The following is a 14330-nucleotide window of genomic DNA, read 5'->3' as shown; positions in this document are numbered from 1 at the left end:
TGTCTGCTAACTTGCAAATTTAAGAGCTTAGATTAACAGCGTTCATAAAAATCACAATTTTTGCAAACGTAAGCCATATGGTAGACTCTTTTTTGCTATATATTCTTGCTTTCGGAAGACAGTGGCTTCTAAAAGGTCAATTTATTACGTACTGAGAGGCTCGAGTGTAGTAACATATATTCTTTCAGCCCGCTGGGTAGTGTTAGCAGGAAGTGGAACTGCTTTCGGGACTCACCCGACTCCACTAAGTTCAAGCTGAGTAAGTTTTACTGAATAATTCATCTGGCTAGTGATGGCTTGAGCCTGCTGAAAAGTCTTGCAGCTACTGCCCAGCCTGGCTGGCACCTTGCTTGCTCTTATATTTTGGGTGTCAGCTGGAAGAGAGGTGGGTGGCTGCCTCCTAAACACCCCGGACAGGCGCTGGAGAAGTTGGGAGCCCTCAGCTGCTGAGGTCGTGCTCGCTCGAGCGTTATCCTGCAGTAACGTGGGGGAGCAGAGAGCTGTCGGCTGCTCTACTTCGTCAGCAAAGGAGCGGTGTCGGCATCACGGCGGATTATCTTCACTGCAGCTTACGAAACAGCGCTCGGCGTGACCCGGGGCAGGGGGCTGCTCGGCTGGCACCGGTGGACATAGCGCAGCCGGACCTTCCGTGTTATGGTGGCCCTGCCCTTCGTTTCCCAGCCAGAAGGCTAATTCTGGCAAAACCCAGGGGTCTTGGGAGGTTTCTGGAGGTTTTGTGGACATCCAGCCCCGGGAGCAGCAGCTCCCTCCGAGCTCAGCGCGCTCGAGGTATGCATAAGCCACCCCCCGTGGGGGCAGCACACCCAACATCTGCTGGGCACTTGACATTGAGTTATATTTCTTTCAGAAACCCAGGTCCTGGGCAGGAATATAGCTTCAAATCCAACGGGTAGATAAAGGACTATTATTGGCTTTTGGTGTGGGTGGTTAGGAGCTGACTTGATTTCTCTCTCGTGATGGTGACCGCTGTCGATGCCTCCCAATCCAGGTAAAAACTGGGACCTGAGCGCAGCCCTGAACGACTTCGAGCAGCTTCGGCAGGTGCACGCGGGGAACTTGCCGCCCTCCTTCAACGAAGGACGCAGCTACAAACCCCCAGAGAAGGAGGCAGCCCGCGCGGGGCGACCGCCGCTGCAGCGGCAGGATGACATCGTGCAAGGTAAGCGTGTCTCGCTGCCCCGTAGCCGAGTCCCAAAGTTGGTAGGGAGCGGGTTCGGTCTTCTCCTGGTGGCTGAAATATTTGCCAGAGCAGTTCAGCTTCTGGAGGCTGAAAACTAGTAACTGAAGGCAGCGATTTTAATCCTAGCTTCTGTGAAGTTTGCTGCTTCTGCGCTGTTCAGGTGGGTTTTTCATCTTCCTTCTCCTCTCAGAGAAACGTCTGTCGCGAGGCATTTCCCACGCCAGCTCTACCATCGTCTCTCTGGCCCGTTCCCACGTCTCCAGCAACGGCAGCAGCGAGCACCTGCTGGAGATGCCCATTTCCACCTTCCAGTTGCCTGACCTCACGGTGTACACCGAGGAGTTCCGCAGCTTCATCGAGCGCGACCTCATCGAGCAGTCGATGCTGGTGGCGCTGGAGCAGGCTGGTGAGCGTTTACACCCCAAATTATTATTTTTTTTTATGCTAACGCAGCCAGTGGCGGCAGTTTGCAGCAGTACCAGCTGGAGCGTGCTGGCACACAAGCCTTAGGCAGTGGAGAACCGAGCAAGGGCGCGTATCTGTGATAGATATTATTTCATCCCTTTTTATAGCGTGGTGCAAGAGTTGAGCAAGAGTCTGCTTCGCTTCGCCCGCAGACACCAAATGTAAATTGTGCGCGCGTGTCGTCATCGCTCATGCAGCTGAATGGTAATGCTTGGAAAAAAAAACCAAGCTGCATTATCTCACCACCTAAGCTTCCCCGTGCCCCGCGCTATCCCAGCAGCCTTGCTGTGAGAAAGGGGGGGGGGGGAAGAAATCATTGCGTAACGCCACCAGCAGCTAATCATCACGGACAAATATCGGCGGTGATTACAGGCGTTTTAGATCGATGATGCATTTCATACGCTTGCTGCTTCAATGCAGGGAAACTCGTCGGCTGGCTTTGTGCGTGCCCGGAGAGGAACCACCTCGGGAGCGCAGACGGGTTTGTTTTCCAACACGCTGGTTTCCTCCTGAATAGTTGCTAGGTGATCTGTAAATAAGATTGAGCTGGGGGATGAATGGGACCTCCGCGCTGGCGGGGAACAACCTAATCCGTGTTACCAGGACAGCGTGCAGTCGGCACAGGGTGGGGAAAGAGGCGAACCAGGCGAGATGTGGGGAGCCCTTGCACCTCTCCTTTATTTCTGTCAGCAGTCCGCGTACCTAGAAAACTATTCCTTCGGAGAGAACGTGTGTTCTTCGCGTCAAATTTTAGACCCATCCCGCTCAAGTGTTCCTGTAATAAATATTCTCATGTTTTGGAAATGAGCACTTGATCCAAGCGATCTCGTTACAGCGGCGTTGCTCTTCGTCGACTGTCAAGCTGTCGTGTCTAATGCAAATTAAAACGCACTTCTCTGCATCGAAGCAGAGGCCAGGCTGGGCGTTGGATTGCCGCGTTTCAGCACAAACTCTGGCTCAGAGCACTCCGGTGCTTTCAGGTGGTTAGGATTCAGTTTTCAGCATAGATCTCTCAAGCTGCAATTCACACGAATCCTTTTCGTGAACACAAAACACGTCGGAGGCATGTCAGTGACCCTGCAGGAGGAGGCACGAGCTGTCAGCAGGGCAGGCAGGAGATTCCTGTGGCCTCAGAGGGAGCTGGATCGGGCCTCTTGGCTGTGCTTTTTCCTACGAGTGCTGGTGACACTTCCCAGTGTTAGTGTTTAGTAATTGATTTTTTAGAAAGCGCCATCTGAAGGCAAAGTGTGCCTGCATTATGTATGTGGGTTCGTTATAAATGAATGTTTATCTTTAATAAAGGGCCGTACGTGAAATCTTCCAAGCTTAAGTTGAAGTAGGGTTTTGAGCACGGTGCTGTGATCTACACCGATACCCGTTATTAATTTAGTACGTGCTGTCCTTAGGGGATTAAGCAAATATTTTATAGACCAATAAACGTGAAGATAGCTCTTCGGGTTCTATCCAGAGCTCCCCTTACGCCAGTGTGGCAGAGCAAGCACGCTTTCAAGTGGCTGTAAATCGTAACGACGTCCTCTGGGGAAGCTGTTAACGTGCTCAGCATTCTACGAAAAGGCCTTGGTGGAGCTGAAAATTTGGCCCTTGGTGTTTTTCTCGCCGCGCGCCCGGGGAAGCAGCAGGCAGCGCCTTGCCCCGGGCTGCTCTAACAGTCGGGAAGAGTTGGAAGAAGCCCCGGGCTTGGTCGCTGTGCCTTCGCTCCAAGGTCGGGCTTTCTCCCTGGGGTCAGGGAAGCAACGCCAAGCGCTTCTCCAAAAGTCCCCAGCGCATTGGCAAGAAGACTTCTGCTTCGCTCTCCAGGCCGGCGCTGCAGTAAACATCTGTAGGTGGACTGTTAAAAACTGCTGAGCGAAGGGTTCGGCACCTCTCCTCCCCGCCTGCTTGCTTTACTGCCGGAGCCGTGGCAGAGGACCGGCGAGAGCAGGTTCCTCGTTCCTGGAATGCAAATCTCCTGCGTCTCGGAGCGGGCCATCAAAGCCACCGGCGCACGTCCGTCCCTCGGGAATGCATCACCCGGCTCCCGAGCAGCTTTTCAGCCGGGTTTAGCCCGTGCGTGGTCAGAGGCACGTGTGCGCACGTCCCCCCCTCCGTCTGACGCGCTAGCGTCCGACTTGCAAAGCTCCTGCAAATATTTTCGCCTGTCGGTCACTGGCCAGCCCTGGCCTTCCCGACAGGAGAGGCGAGCTCACGGCTGGGGCCGCCTCGCTCCGAGAGGCAGCTGAAGTTCTCTTCCTTCGGCGGAGCAGCAGCACAGCCGGCCGTAACCCGCGGTGAGCCTTCGCTTCTCGTCCCTCCCGACCCGTGGAAGAGGCTCGGCGTTGGGGGAGAAAGCAGCTACGGATGTGTCAATGCATTAGAACCAGCTCTTGTTGCTGCCAGATCCCGAAACAAAGGGTTTTTTTCCTGCAGGTATCGTTTACAGGAAAATTCGGATCAATTGGAAGAGGGAGGCTACGGGTGTATTATCGAACGTCAGATGCGGTAAACCAGCTTGCCACTTCCAGCTGCTCTTCTCCTTTTTTTTTTTTATTTTTATCAATAACCTAGTCCCAGGTCGTGGCCCCGCTCCTTCATCTCCAGCTTCAGCACGGGAAGAAAAATGTTCTGCAGCAGCCGCCCAAGCGCGGTGGCAGGCGGTGACGCTGGACCCGTCGCGTCCGCCCGGGGAGCCCGAGGACAGCTCATCCCTGGGAACGCTGCCTCCGTCACGCAGGGAGCGCGGCCTCGTCCGCACGGCTCCGGAGTCCCTTGGTAGCCCCAGGGGAGCCATTTGGTTTCTCTGTGAGTCAGGGCTCGGCGCTGGGCTAGGAGGAGCGTCGTGTCTGCTCCTTCCTCTCGGCGTGACCCATTTCCACGGTTCCTGTTAGAAGCACGTGCGGCGTTCCACAAAACAGCGTTCCCGCTCCCTGCTGGAACAAAGAAATGTTCTCAGCGTGCCACGAAACACCCCAAAACACCCCAAAACCAGCTGCGTGGTGGGACTGGATCCCGTGGCAGCGGTGGTGCTGGTGTCCCCTGCAAAAGGGAGCCTCTGGTGCTGGCTTCAGATGCGCAGAAGAGCTGTCGCTGACCTCCCGGGCTTGAATTCTGGAGCTGCGTCAGCTCTCGGCACGGCTTTTCTGCCAGCCAGCGCGGACAGCGGGGCGACAGCCTGGAGCTGAAAAGCAAAAGGGCAAGCGAGAGGCAGCCGGGAGCTCGGGACGCTGCTGTGAGCGAGCTGGAAGCCAGCAACAGCAAACTTCTTGGCGCTCGTGTCAGTTTGTCCTGCCCCTTGCAGCAGCATTTCTTGTGCTGCCGCGGAAGCGCTGATGGCAGGAAGATCCATTGTGCTCCTGAACGCAATTGTTTTCCCTTCTGCCTGCACGCAGAGCTTCCCGGAGCTGCTGCTAGGAGCTGTGTGCAGAGAGATGCGATGTTTTAAATGCTCGCGGGGGGCCTCTTGGCCCTTTTACGGCCTCGATGCAAGCGAAACGCCGCGAAGGGGTTGGGGAATGCGGCTGCTTTTGAGGGAGCGAAGCTGCGACGGCCTCTCTCGCGTAACCCGGAGCATGCGGAAGGCTGAACGAGTGACTCTGCGCGCGCAGCGCGTCGTGACCGCGTGCTGCAGATAGAAATGCCTCCCGAAGGAGCGGCCTCGGGCCCGGACCTGGCCGCGCGTGGGGCTGCGAGGTGCCGAGCGGAGGAGCGGCGAACGCCCCCGAGCTCCGCGGTCGCGGCCAGAAAAAGAGCAGCAAAAATCCTCCAGGAAAAAACGTGCAGGGGATAAAAAAAAAAAAAAAGCTCAGCGCTGAGTGCGGTAGCGCCCCGCGTTTTGTTTAGCTGTTGGGAGATGCTGGTTTTGCTTCTCGCTCTGCTCTCCTGGCGCCGCGCCACTTGGCGCAGGTTTGCGCCTTCACCGGGCCGGGAGCTGTGCCGAGCGAGACCGGCCCGCTTCTCCCAGCGGGGCTCTTGTCTCGAGGCTGCGCGCCGAACCCGTTTCAGCTCCAGCGGGTTCCTTTCCTGACGCTGAGACGAGAAAGCAGCAGCGTCACGCCGCAGTTAGCCCCGCGTGCTGTGTTTTCCCGCGTTTTATCTCCCGGCGGTGTTGGGAAGCAGCTTTCTGAAGGCAGCACCCCTGCTTCTGCTGCACAATTTCAAGAAATCCTCTGCTCCCGTGGGAGCCGGGGTGGCTGCCAGGGGCCGTGCTCGGGAACGGGGATATTTGTTAGAAATACACGGCCGGGCGAGGCGCAGCCTAGCTGGAGCTGTAAGCCTGAGGTGGTAATTCCGTACAGTTTTGTTTCCTGGATAAATGTTTAACTTCTAGCGTCGAGTTTAGCTGCAGCGGGTTTGTTAATTTTTCCCAGCTTCTATTTTTAGACGGTCGGAAAACCTTCTCTCTTGACTCGTAGTAATTCCAGTGCCTGATATTACCCCAAAGCTGCTATTTTTAAACCCGGTGAAGCGCCGTCAGTTTGCATTTTCGTTCGTAAAGCCGCTGAGCTGCTTGGCTCAGCAAAAGTTCCTGACGATCGTACCGAAACCAGTGAGCAGGGAAAAAATGACCGATGCGAGATGCTTTAAACGGGAGGGATCCGGTTGCTAAAAGCAACTCCAAGCAGTCTCGTTATTAGCTGGAGAAACTGGAAAAGGTGTTGGGCACCAGTTGGGACCGGCGCCCTGGGTGTGTTCTCAGCAGGATGGGTTTTTTTTTGGGGGGGGGGGAACTGGATAGAAAGAGAATGCTGCTCTGGGTCAGAATTTGCTCCTGTTTTCAGCTTTATCTCCAATTTGTGTTGACCTTAAGTAAGGATTTCGCGTTCCCTGCCTGTCCTTGCAGCCTGGCCAGCTCCCCAGGTCCCCACACTCTGCCCTTTTCGTTGCATCGCCTTGGCTCCTTTCTTCCAGCCGCAGACCGGGCACGCAGCTCGCGTCCGGGGCTGTTCCCATCGCAAACCAAGCAGGCTGCACTCCTCGTCTTTCTTTTTTTTTTTTTTTCTCTTTCTTTTTTTTTGAGCGGACGAACCCAACGGTCCCGCGGCGCGCAACGGGCCCCGTTTTCACGCTCTCCGTTATTTCCCCAGGTCGCCTGAACTGGTGGGCGAACGTGGACCCCAGCTGCCAGCGGCTGCTCCCCCTGGCCACCACGGGGGACGGGAACTGCCTGCTGCACGCCGCCTCCCTGGGTAAGAGCCTCGCTGAGCGCGGGATGGAGAAATAGCCGAGTGGTTCCCTTTGGCCCCCGGTAAAGAGCGCCGTGCGGGGAGATGGGTGGCCGCAGCCTCCCTTCCCCTCACCGGCCGCTTTGTGCCATCGCACCGGGGAAGCTGACGCTGCTGGAGGAGGCGTGGGGAGAGCCCAGGACCCCAACGTGCCTTGGGGACGGGCTCTGCCCGTGGTGGGACCGAGCATTTCTCGTCTGCCCCGCGGGGAGCCGTGGGCCCGCTGCTCAACCCGGGTGAGCCTCGGGAGGTGCCCAACTGCTGGGGCTCGGCGGGAGAGGCTGAGCTGAAGGCGCCGGGCTGCCAACTGCCTCTGTACTCCCCAAATTATTCTTCTGGGGTTCAGCCTTCCCTTTGGCAAGTTTCCCCGTGGTTCTGAAGGAAATGTGAGATACCAGAGGGCCCGTTCGCAGAGCGGGGCAGCTTCCAGGGCCCGGGTTTGTCTCCTGTGACTTCACCTCGTCAAACGTGACAACGGTTTTGGAGGTTTCTAGACTTCTAAATCAGCTGGGTCGGGCATTTCCTTCGCGTGGCGGGCTCTGTTCAGACACAGCAAAACCACAGCCTTGTTTCACCTGGTCTAAATTTTCCCTCGACAGATCAGCCCGGCGGAAAGCACCGTGTGATTTTCGCGAGCAAATATTTTGCTTCGTCTGGGAGATTCCTTACAGCCGAAGGCAGCAGCTGCTGCTTTTAGCTGTGCAGAAGCTCGCCGCGGGTGGGAAAGGCAGGCTTCGGACAGGGGGGTTGGGGGCTGCTGGATTTTTTGCTCAGTTTGGCCCTGCTCGCCTTGCGTTTCTCAGCCCTTTTTTTCCCAATTTACCCGCTTCCCCCGGTTTTGTGGCGGGTTGTAGGAGTTCAGCCATTAGACAGCAGAAGATGGAGAAACGCCAGCTCTCGCTAATCCTCTGGTGCTTTTTTTTTTCCCCCCCCTCTGTGCAGGTATGTGGGGTTTCCACGATAGAGATCTCATGCTTCGCAAATCCCTTTATACCTTAATGGATAAAGGTGTGGAAAGGGAAGCCCTGAAGCGGAGGTGGCGCTGGCAGCAAACGCAGCAGAACAAGGAGGTAGGAACCAGACTGAACGCGGGCCTCCGAGCAGAGGGGAAAATCCTGTTAAAACATCCCGTAGGTCTGGGAGGAAAAAAACCATCCCGTAGGTCTGGGAGGAAAAACAAAAACAAGGTCTTGAATTTTGTGCAAGTCCGTGGCTTGCAGTACTCGGCTATGCCATGATGAGAACTGTCCTCCCCTCTAAATTATGGCCGTGAAGCTTTGGTGAAATGCCCTTTATTACAAGGGAGGAAAATTCCTTTATTGGCGCCGTGTTACGTCCGCTGCTGATGGAAACGAGCTGTCGTGTAGGTCTCTCCCGCGATAAGATCAGGAAGATGTGCCTCGGTCGAGGCGTGGAGCAGCCTCCCCCACTAAAAAAGGAAACGGCGAGCTCGCCACATGAAAGGCTCCTAAAGCTGCGACGTGCTCGCCCCCCCCGAAAGCAGGGACGTGGCTTTGTCAAGGCGGAAAGTTACCAGATGTCCTCGAATCGCGCCGCGGTGTTGTGAGCAGAGTAAACTTTTGTTTCCACCTGACACTGAAGGATGTTGTTTACTTCCCAGCTTCCTTTTTATTTTTGGAAGGGCACGGAGATTAGCATCTTGTCGGGCTGAAAAAAAAGATCTATTTCCCTGTTTGTAACAAAGCAGTTGATAAATAATTGGAGGTTTGACCGCTACTAAAAGCATGCTTTTGTACATCTCTTTAAACTGCGTGCTCAGGGCTGTCTCCGGAACTAGCCATCGGCAAAGCACTGTGACTTGTAGGCCTTAAAGGGCTCGAAAATACTCGGCGTGCGGACTCGGTTGCGTCGTTCCCTTGTAATAACCCTCAGCAGAAGCTTCTCGGAGGCAGGCGGGTGTAGGTGGTGCCTGCGGTCAGGTGCAACAGCCCAGCCTCAGCCGGTGCGGCAGGTGCTGTGTAAGGGGTTGGCTGGAAGTCGGGGATTAGGAGCTCTTCCTTTCCAAGTAAGCTCGGAAAGAGGCAGCCCAGGGTGATGGAAGTTGCTCCGACTTGCCTAACCCACTCTGGGTACAGCGCTCTCCTCCCTCGCTTCGCTTTACGCTCGGATCAATGATGAAAGAAGTCCCGTTGGAGGCTTAACCAGGAGCGGGGAAACTTAATTAATGCCTTACTGAGCGAGCGGGGAGCCGGCCGGGCCGTCAGCTGCTTCTGGTTCGTGGCTTGAAGGCTTTCTTGGCAGCTTCGAGGGCTGAGGATGTTGTGTTTGGATGCTGGAGCTCCGATCGCTGGGCCCAGGAACAGAGGAGGAGGGCAGGGCTGCCTGCTATTCCTCGTGGCCTTAACACGGCAGGCTCGAGCGTGGCTTTGTGTTTTAAGGTATTTCTCCCCTCACTTGGGATTAATAAGGCTTAACGAGCCTTTTAACTCCTTGGGACCGTGTTGGAAGGCTTCTCCATCGAGGAGACGTGGGGTAATTCCTGAAGCGAATGCTTGCTGCGGACTTTTTGGAGCGGAGCGGTTGTACCGGAGGCAGGGTGCTGTGTTTGTGGGCTGGGTACAACGACGTCCTCAGAGCACCGCAGCTTTTCGAGGAAAGGGCCGTGCTTCGCGGGGGCTTTCCTTGCGCTTGTTTTTGGGCTGGGTGCCTCGTGGCTCACGTGGTGCGAGTGCGGAGTCGATGCTTGGTAATCGTAACGTGCGTGCTCAGGGAATGTGAGTAAAAAGCCGGTCTGAGTGCACGGACAAACGAGAAAGGACTGAAAGGATAAACAGTTCAGCCTGACTGCGGTTCGTAAAAGAATCTGCAGCGACGGAAAAAATCCATCCCACTCTTATAATTAGCCATCGGGGCCTGCCTGTGCTATGCGCCTTGTGCCTCTTTGGAGAGCTAAAAAAGTATCAAGTGTGTTAAAATACCTCAGCAAGCCTTGTCCTGGATCTCTGTGGGCTTTGTGGGTGTCTTTCTTTTGTTTTCGTAGTTCAGTAAGGGAGGAGAATAACTTCTAAAGGCAAACTTTAGCTGGTCCAGTCCTCATCCGCCCCCCTGTCCCTTGCCTGTAGGTTATGTCAGCTGTAATACGGGAGGGGTTAGAGTAAGAGTCAAGCTTTCCTCTCCTTCTGTGGGTTGAAACGTTTACTTCCACCCCACAAGGATGAAAACTCTTCGCTTTAGGCAGATTATCCCCCTGCTGGCTTGAGAGCGCTGGCTTGGAAGTGTGTGCTTTTTTTCACAGCATCAGAGAATGTTAGGGGGGGGTGCTTTTTTTCACGGAATCGCAGAATATTAGGGATTGGGAGGGACCCTGGAAGATCCCCCAGCCCAATCCCCCACCCCATTCCCTCATCCAAGGCATCGATGAATATATTGAACAACGCTCGTCCCGGTACCAACCCTTGAGGGGCTCCACTAGATAGAGGCCTCCGGCTCGAGTCCATCCCATTGACCACAACCCTCTGGCTTCTTCCCTTCGGCCAGTTCACAGCCCACCTCCCCCCCAGATTGTCCAGACCACGCTCCCTCAGTTTAGCATTTTTTTTTGCATAAAATATTGATTATTTTTGCATAAATCCATAGAGAGATGATGTGGCTGCGTGTACAAAACCGTGCTACAGAAATTGGAAAAAATAATTCACATTGAGGACTCTGTTCTGTCGTCCCTTTCCCAGTCTGGTCTCGTTTACACCGAAGAGGAGTGGCAGAAGGAGTGGAACGAGCTGATCAAGCTGGCCTCCAGCGAGCCTCGCGTGCACTACGGCACCAACGGAGGCAACTGCGGCGGGTACGTGGAGCACGCGAGCGCACGGACGGGGCGTGCGAAGTGGCTGGGAGGCTTTCCAGCCTTCCGGCTGGGATGTCCAGGGCTTAAGTGGCCATGATTAACGTGGGACAGGGGGGAAAAATAAAAGAGAATATCTTCCTTAAATATACAGCTTGGAATAACTTGCCCGAGGGCAGGTCCAGGGACCTGGCTGGGAACAGCGGAGGGGTTTGCTGCTTTGGTCCCGCTCGTGTGGGAGGGTTTTAAGGGGAGGGTTGAAGGATTGTGAAAAACAATGAAAACATCCATTAAAATGTTACGGAAAACCGTCTCTCTAAATGCTGCCTGACCCCTTTTGTGGCATAACGGCTCTTTTCCAGAATTGAACAAAAACCTAATCTTTTCTCACGTTTCATCATGTTGTTGGCTCCGAAATGAGAGTGATAAACAAAAGCTGAGAATTTCTGCAGTGTTCTCTCTCCCTCTGCGTTTCAAGGGCACTCTATCGCTGCAGCCGTCCCAAACAAACACAACTTTTGAGGCTCTTTAGATAAGAGACTCCAAGAAGTGCCAAGCAGCAATGTGGTATTTCCTGGAAACAAACCCTTGCCTTAGAATAGGATTTTTTTTTGGATCTGTCTCTGTGTCTAACATACGAAATTAGAGAAAAGATGAAACTTAATGCCATTAATATGATCTATGTCCTTGCGGTTGCCTGTAAAGAACTCTTCCTGCCTTTAAAAGCGATGATTAAGTGCACAGAGGATGAAAATTGATTTAGTTCTTGTTTCCCAGCGTTGAAAGCTCTGAGGAACCCGTGTACGAGAGCCTGGAGGAGTTTCATGTCTTTGTCCTGGCCCACGTGCTGAAGAGACCCATAGTAGTGGTGGCAGACACGATGCTGCGGGATTCGGGGGGAGAAGGTAAGAGTCGCGCTCGCCTGTCTTTATTAATTGTGCGGGCTCAGGCTGCGTATTGCCTGTGCACTGCTGTCACGGGCTCTTTCTGCTCCGTGGAGCCTGATTTTCAGCCCTGTCGATGAGCGTGGGGCGGGCTGCTGGGCGTGACTCCGCTGGAGGCTATGAGCCATACAGCTGAGCATCAGCGGCTGATCTGCTGCCTTTTCACGATGACTTTTCTACTTCTTTTGCCCCTACGTGTGTGTACAGATGGGAAATTCCGTTCTCTGCGTGTAGTATTTTCCACTAGCAGACTTAATTTCCTGTCAGAAAAGATTCATCAATTACCATCACTCTGTGTGCAAATTTAAGTTGTTTTTTTTGTGTGTGTGTGTGTGGAGGAGGGCTTTTGTAGAAACGACAGATTCATTCTGCAACTGCGTTCCTCCTGGTATAAAATGGCTGTCTGTCTGGGGTTTGTTTTTGTTTTGTTTTTCTTCTTTTGCCCCCCAAGTTGATAGCTAATTGCAGGTAAAACCGTGAAGTGAAACAGCTTGTTCTGGAGCAGTTTCAGGATAAACAAGTCTTAACTCTTCATCCTATTATGAAAACTAATCAGCCCCATTTCTTTCCAGCCTTTGCCCCTATTCCCTTTGGAGGCATCTATCTTCCCCTGGAAGTTCCAGCCAACAAATGTCATCGTTCCCCTTTGGTTCTGGCGTACGACCAAGCCCATTTCTCTGCCCTGGTATCCATGGAGCAGAAGGAACCCACAAAAGATCAAGGTAGGTGATGAACGAGCCCGGTGATTTACGGCCCGAGCCCTGGCAGTCGCAGTGTGCGCCGTTTGGCACGCCACCAGTGGCCGGCAGAACCGACGCCGTTCTTGGTGAGCGCCCCGAGCTTGGCTGCCGCTGCTGACACCGTGAAAGGTTGCCTTGTCACGGGGGTTAGACAGGCTGGAGGAGCCGGGTGACGTGAGGAAAGCTTAATTTATGTGGGGAGCACGCAGGAGATAGACGTCGGGCTTCTGCGTCGACTGCAGTTGGGGCGACTGATGAGGGATGCGGCGCAGAAGCGGCAGCCGCCGTCGCCTCGGCGCAGCGTGCCAAATCTCGTCCTTTCGGGCAGTAAGTGGGCTTTCCGTTCTCCTCCTCGTGCAGCTGTGATCCCCCTGACAGACTCCGAGCATAAGCTGCTCCCTGTGCACTTCGCCGTGGATCCCGGGAAGGATTGGCAGTGGGGAAAAGACGACAGTGACAACGTCAAGCTGGCCAGGTCGGTTGTCTGGACGCCGGAGCGGTCGCAGCCGCGCGGTTTGGTCTTATCCCCGGCCGCTCACGAGCACTGGGGGGTTTCTTGGGTCTGGGTGGAAGTTGTGCTGGGGTACGAACCTAGTCAGTGCAGACAGAGCAGCTTTTTCTTTTTTTTTTTTTCCTTTTTTTTTCTGATGTCCTGAGTATTTTGGTATATTTTGGGAAGGGTAGTGACATCTTATCGGCTTTGATAAGGAGGATCAGGTATTGTAGCCTGGGTTCTCAGGCACAAAAAGGTGCGTTTTTCCCTTCCTGCGTCCCCAGAGATAACAAACACCTTTGCCCAGGAGCCCCAGGAGCCGGAGGGATGCTCGCAGGCAGACACCCGTCCTGGTTTGGGCTCAGACCACGGGCGAGCCGCGGCACGGTTTGGTAGCAGCGAGCTTCCTGTTATTGAGCCAGGAGTCACCAATAGTGGGCGTCGTGGTCGGAGAGCTGGGAGCGTGACTTGTCCATCACATGACTTCGGGTTAGGAAACGTAGAAACCTCCAAGATCAGCGCGTTTATTAAAGCTCAGGGCAGGTCTTAGCGACGCAGTATTGCGCGGTACAGATATTTCATTCTGAGTTGGTTTTTTTTTTTAACCGATAGGAAATACTGTGTGTTTTTAATGGAAAAAAAAAAATGACAAATGGAAATTGTTGAGAAAACATCTTCGCTTTTTTTTCTGAAGTTGTTTTTGTGGAGAGGAAAATCATTTTGAAACTAGCTCTGTTTAGATCTGTGACATCTGCTTTTTTGTTACTTGCCTCGTGTACCAGTAAGATTATTTGCCAGGTTGGTATTAATTTGTAGCAAACTCGATTCTGACATACAGGAATCTTCTTGCTTATTCATTTCCTTTTTAATTAAAAGGCTTGGGAGGCTACAAAAATGTTATCTTTTGTATTGATGCCTTGATGGTTTTTACCCGTTAAAACATGCGTTTTAACGTAAAGGCAACAGGCAAATGCCTTGGTAACGATGGAGGAAAAAAACCTTGGCTCTTAAAGTGGGACTTGACTCTGACTTCTTGTGCTTGTTTCAAATTTTAGCGTGACGCTATCGTTGGAAGCCAAGCTGCACTTGCTGCACAGCTACATGAATGTTAAGTGGATCACGCTGCCTTGTGACACGCAGGTAAAGAGATGAGGGGTGTCTTCTTTAGTTATTTCAGCCTCCCTTCTGCAGGGCGGCGGAAGCGAAGTCGTCGTCTGCCCAGCCCTCCTTCACGTGAGGCCGTCTGTGCTTCCATTGGAAAAGGCAGCTGGCGCGGCTCCGAGCGGATGAACAACTCGTGTTTTTGTGCGTGCGCGTTTCTCTCGAGCTTTTCCTGCCTGTTTTTATCCTTCCTGCAAAGCTGAAGCGCAGCCCTCGCACGTCCTGCTGAGCGGCGCAGCCTGCTGTGTAGGTGTCTGGCAGCGAGGACGACTGCTGCCTATTCCAAGACAAACACAAACTGTTGGTTT

The 14330-nt window shown here is 53.9% G+C and overlaps 1 protein-coding gene across 3 annotated transcripts in view; it reads left to right on the top strand.

Moving 5' to 3' along the window:
- OTUD7B (OTU deubiquitinase 7B) overlaps window positions 1-14330 on the top strand; it is a 34474-nt gene that overhangs the window by 16986 nt on the left and 3158 nt on the right. For all 3 annotated transcript variants that reach the window (XM_080570059.1, XM_080570061.1, XM_080570060.1), the window contains 9 exons: window positions 1010-1180; window positions 1392-1607; window positions 6748-6849; window positions 7828-7955; window positions 10575-10687; window positions 11462-11589; window positions 12201-12350; window positions 12729-12843; window positions 13917-14001. In XM_080570059.1, coding sequence (XP_080426185.1) covers window positions 1010-1180; window positions 1392-1607; window positions 6748-6849; window positions 7828-7955; window positions 10575-10687; window positions 11462-11589; window positions 12201-12350; window positions 12729-12843; window positions 13917-14001 — 1208 coding nt within the window. The remainder of the gene's footprint in view (window positions 1-1009; window positions 1181-1391; window positions 1608-6747; window positions 6850-7827; window positions 7956-10574; window positions 10688-11461; window positions 11590-12200; window positions 12351-12728; window positions 12844-13916; window positions 14002-14330) is intronic.

The sequence above is a fragment of the Anser brachyrhynchus genome, assembly GCF_964034855.1.
Source record: "Anser brachyrhynchus genome assembly, chromosome: 28".
Classification (NCBI taxonomy): Eukaryota; Metazoa; Chordata; class Aves; order Anseriformes; family Anatidae; genus Anser; species Anser brachyrhynchus.
Note: the sequence above shows the minus strand (reverse complement) of the source record. Positions and strands in the feature narration are given on the sequence as shown.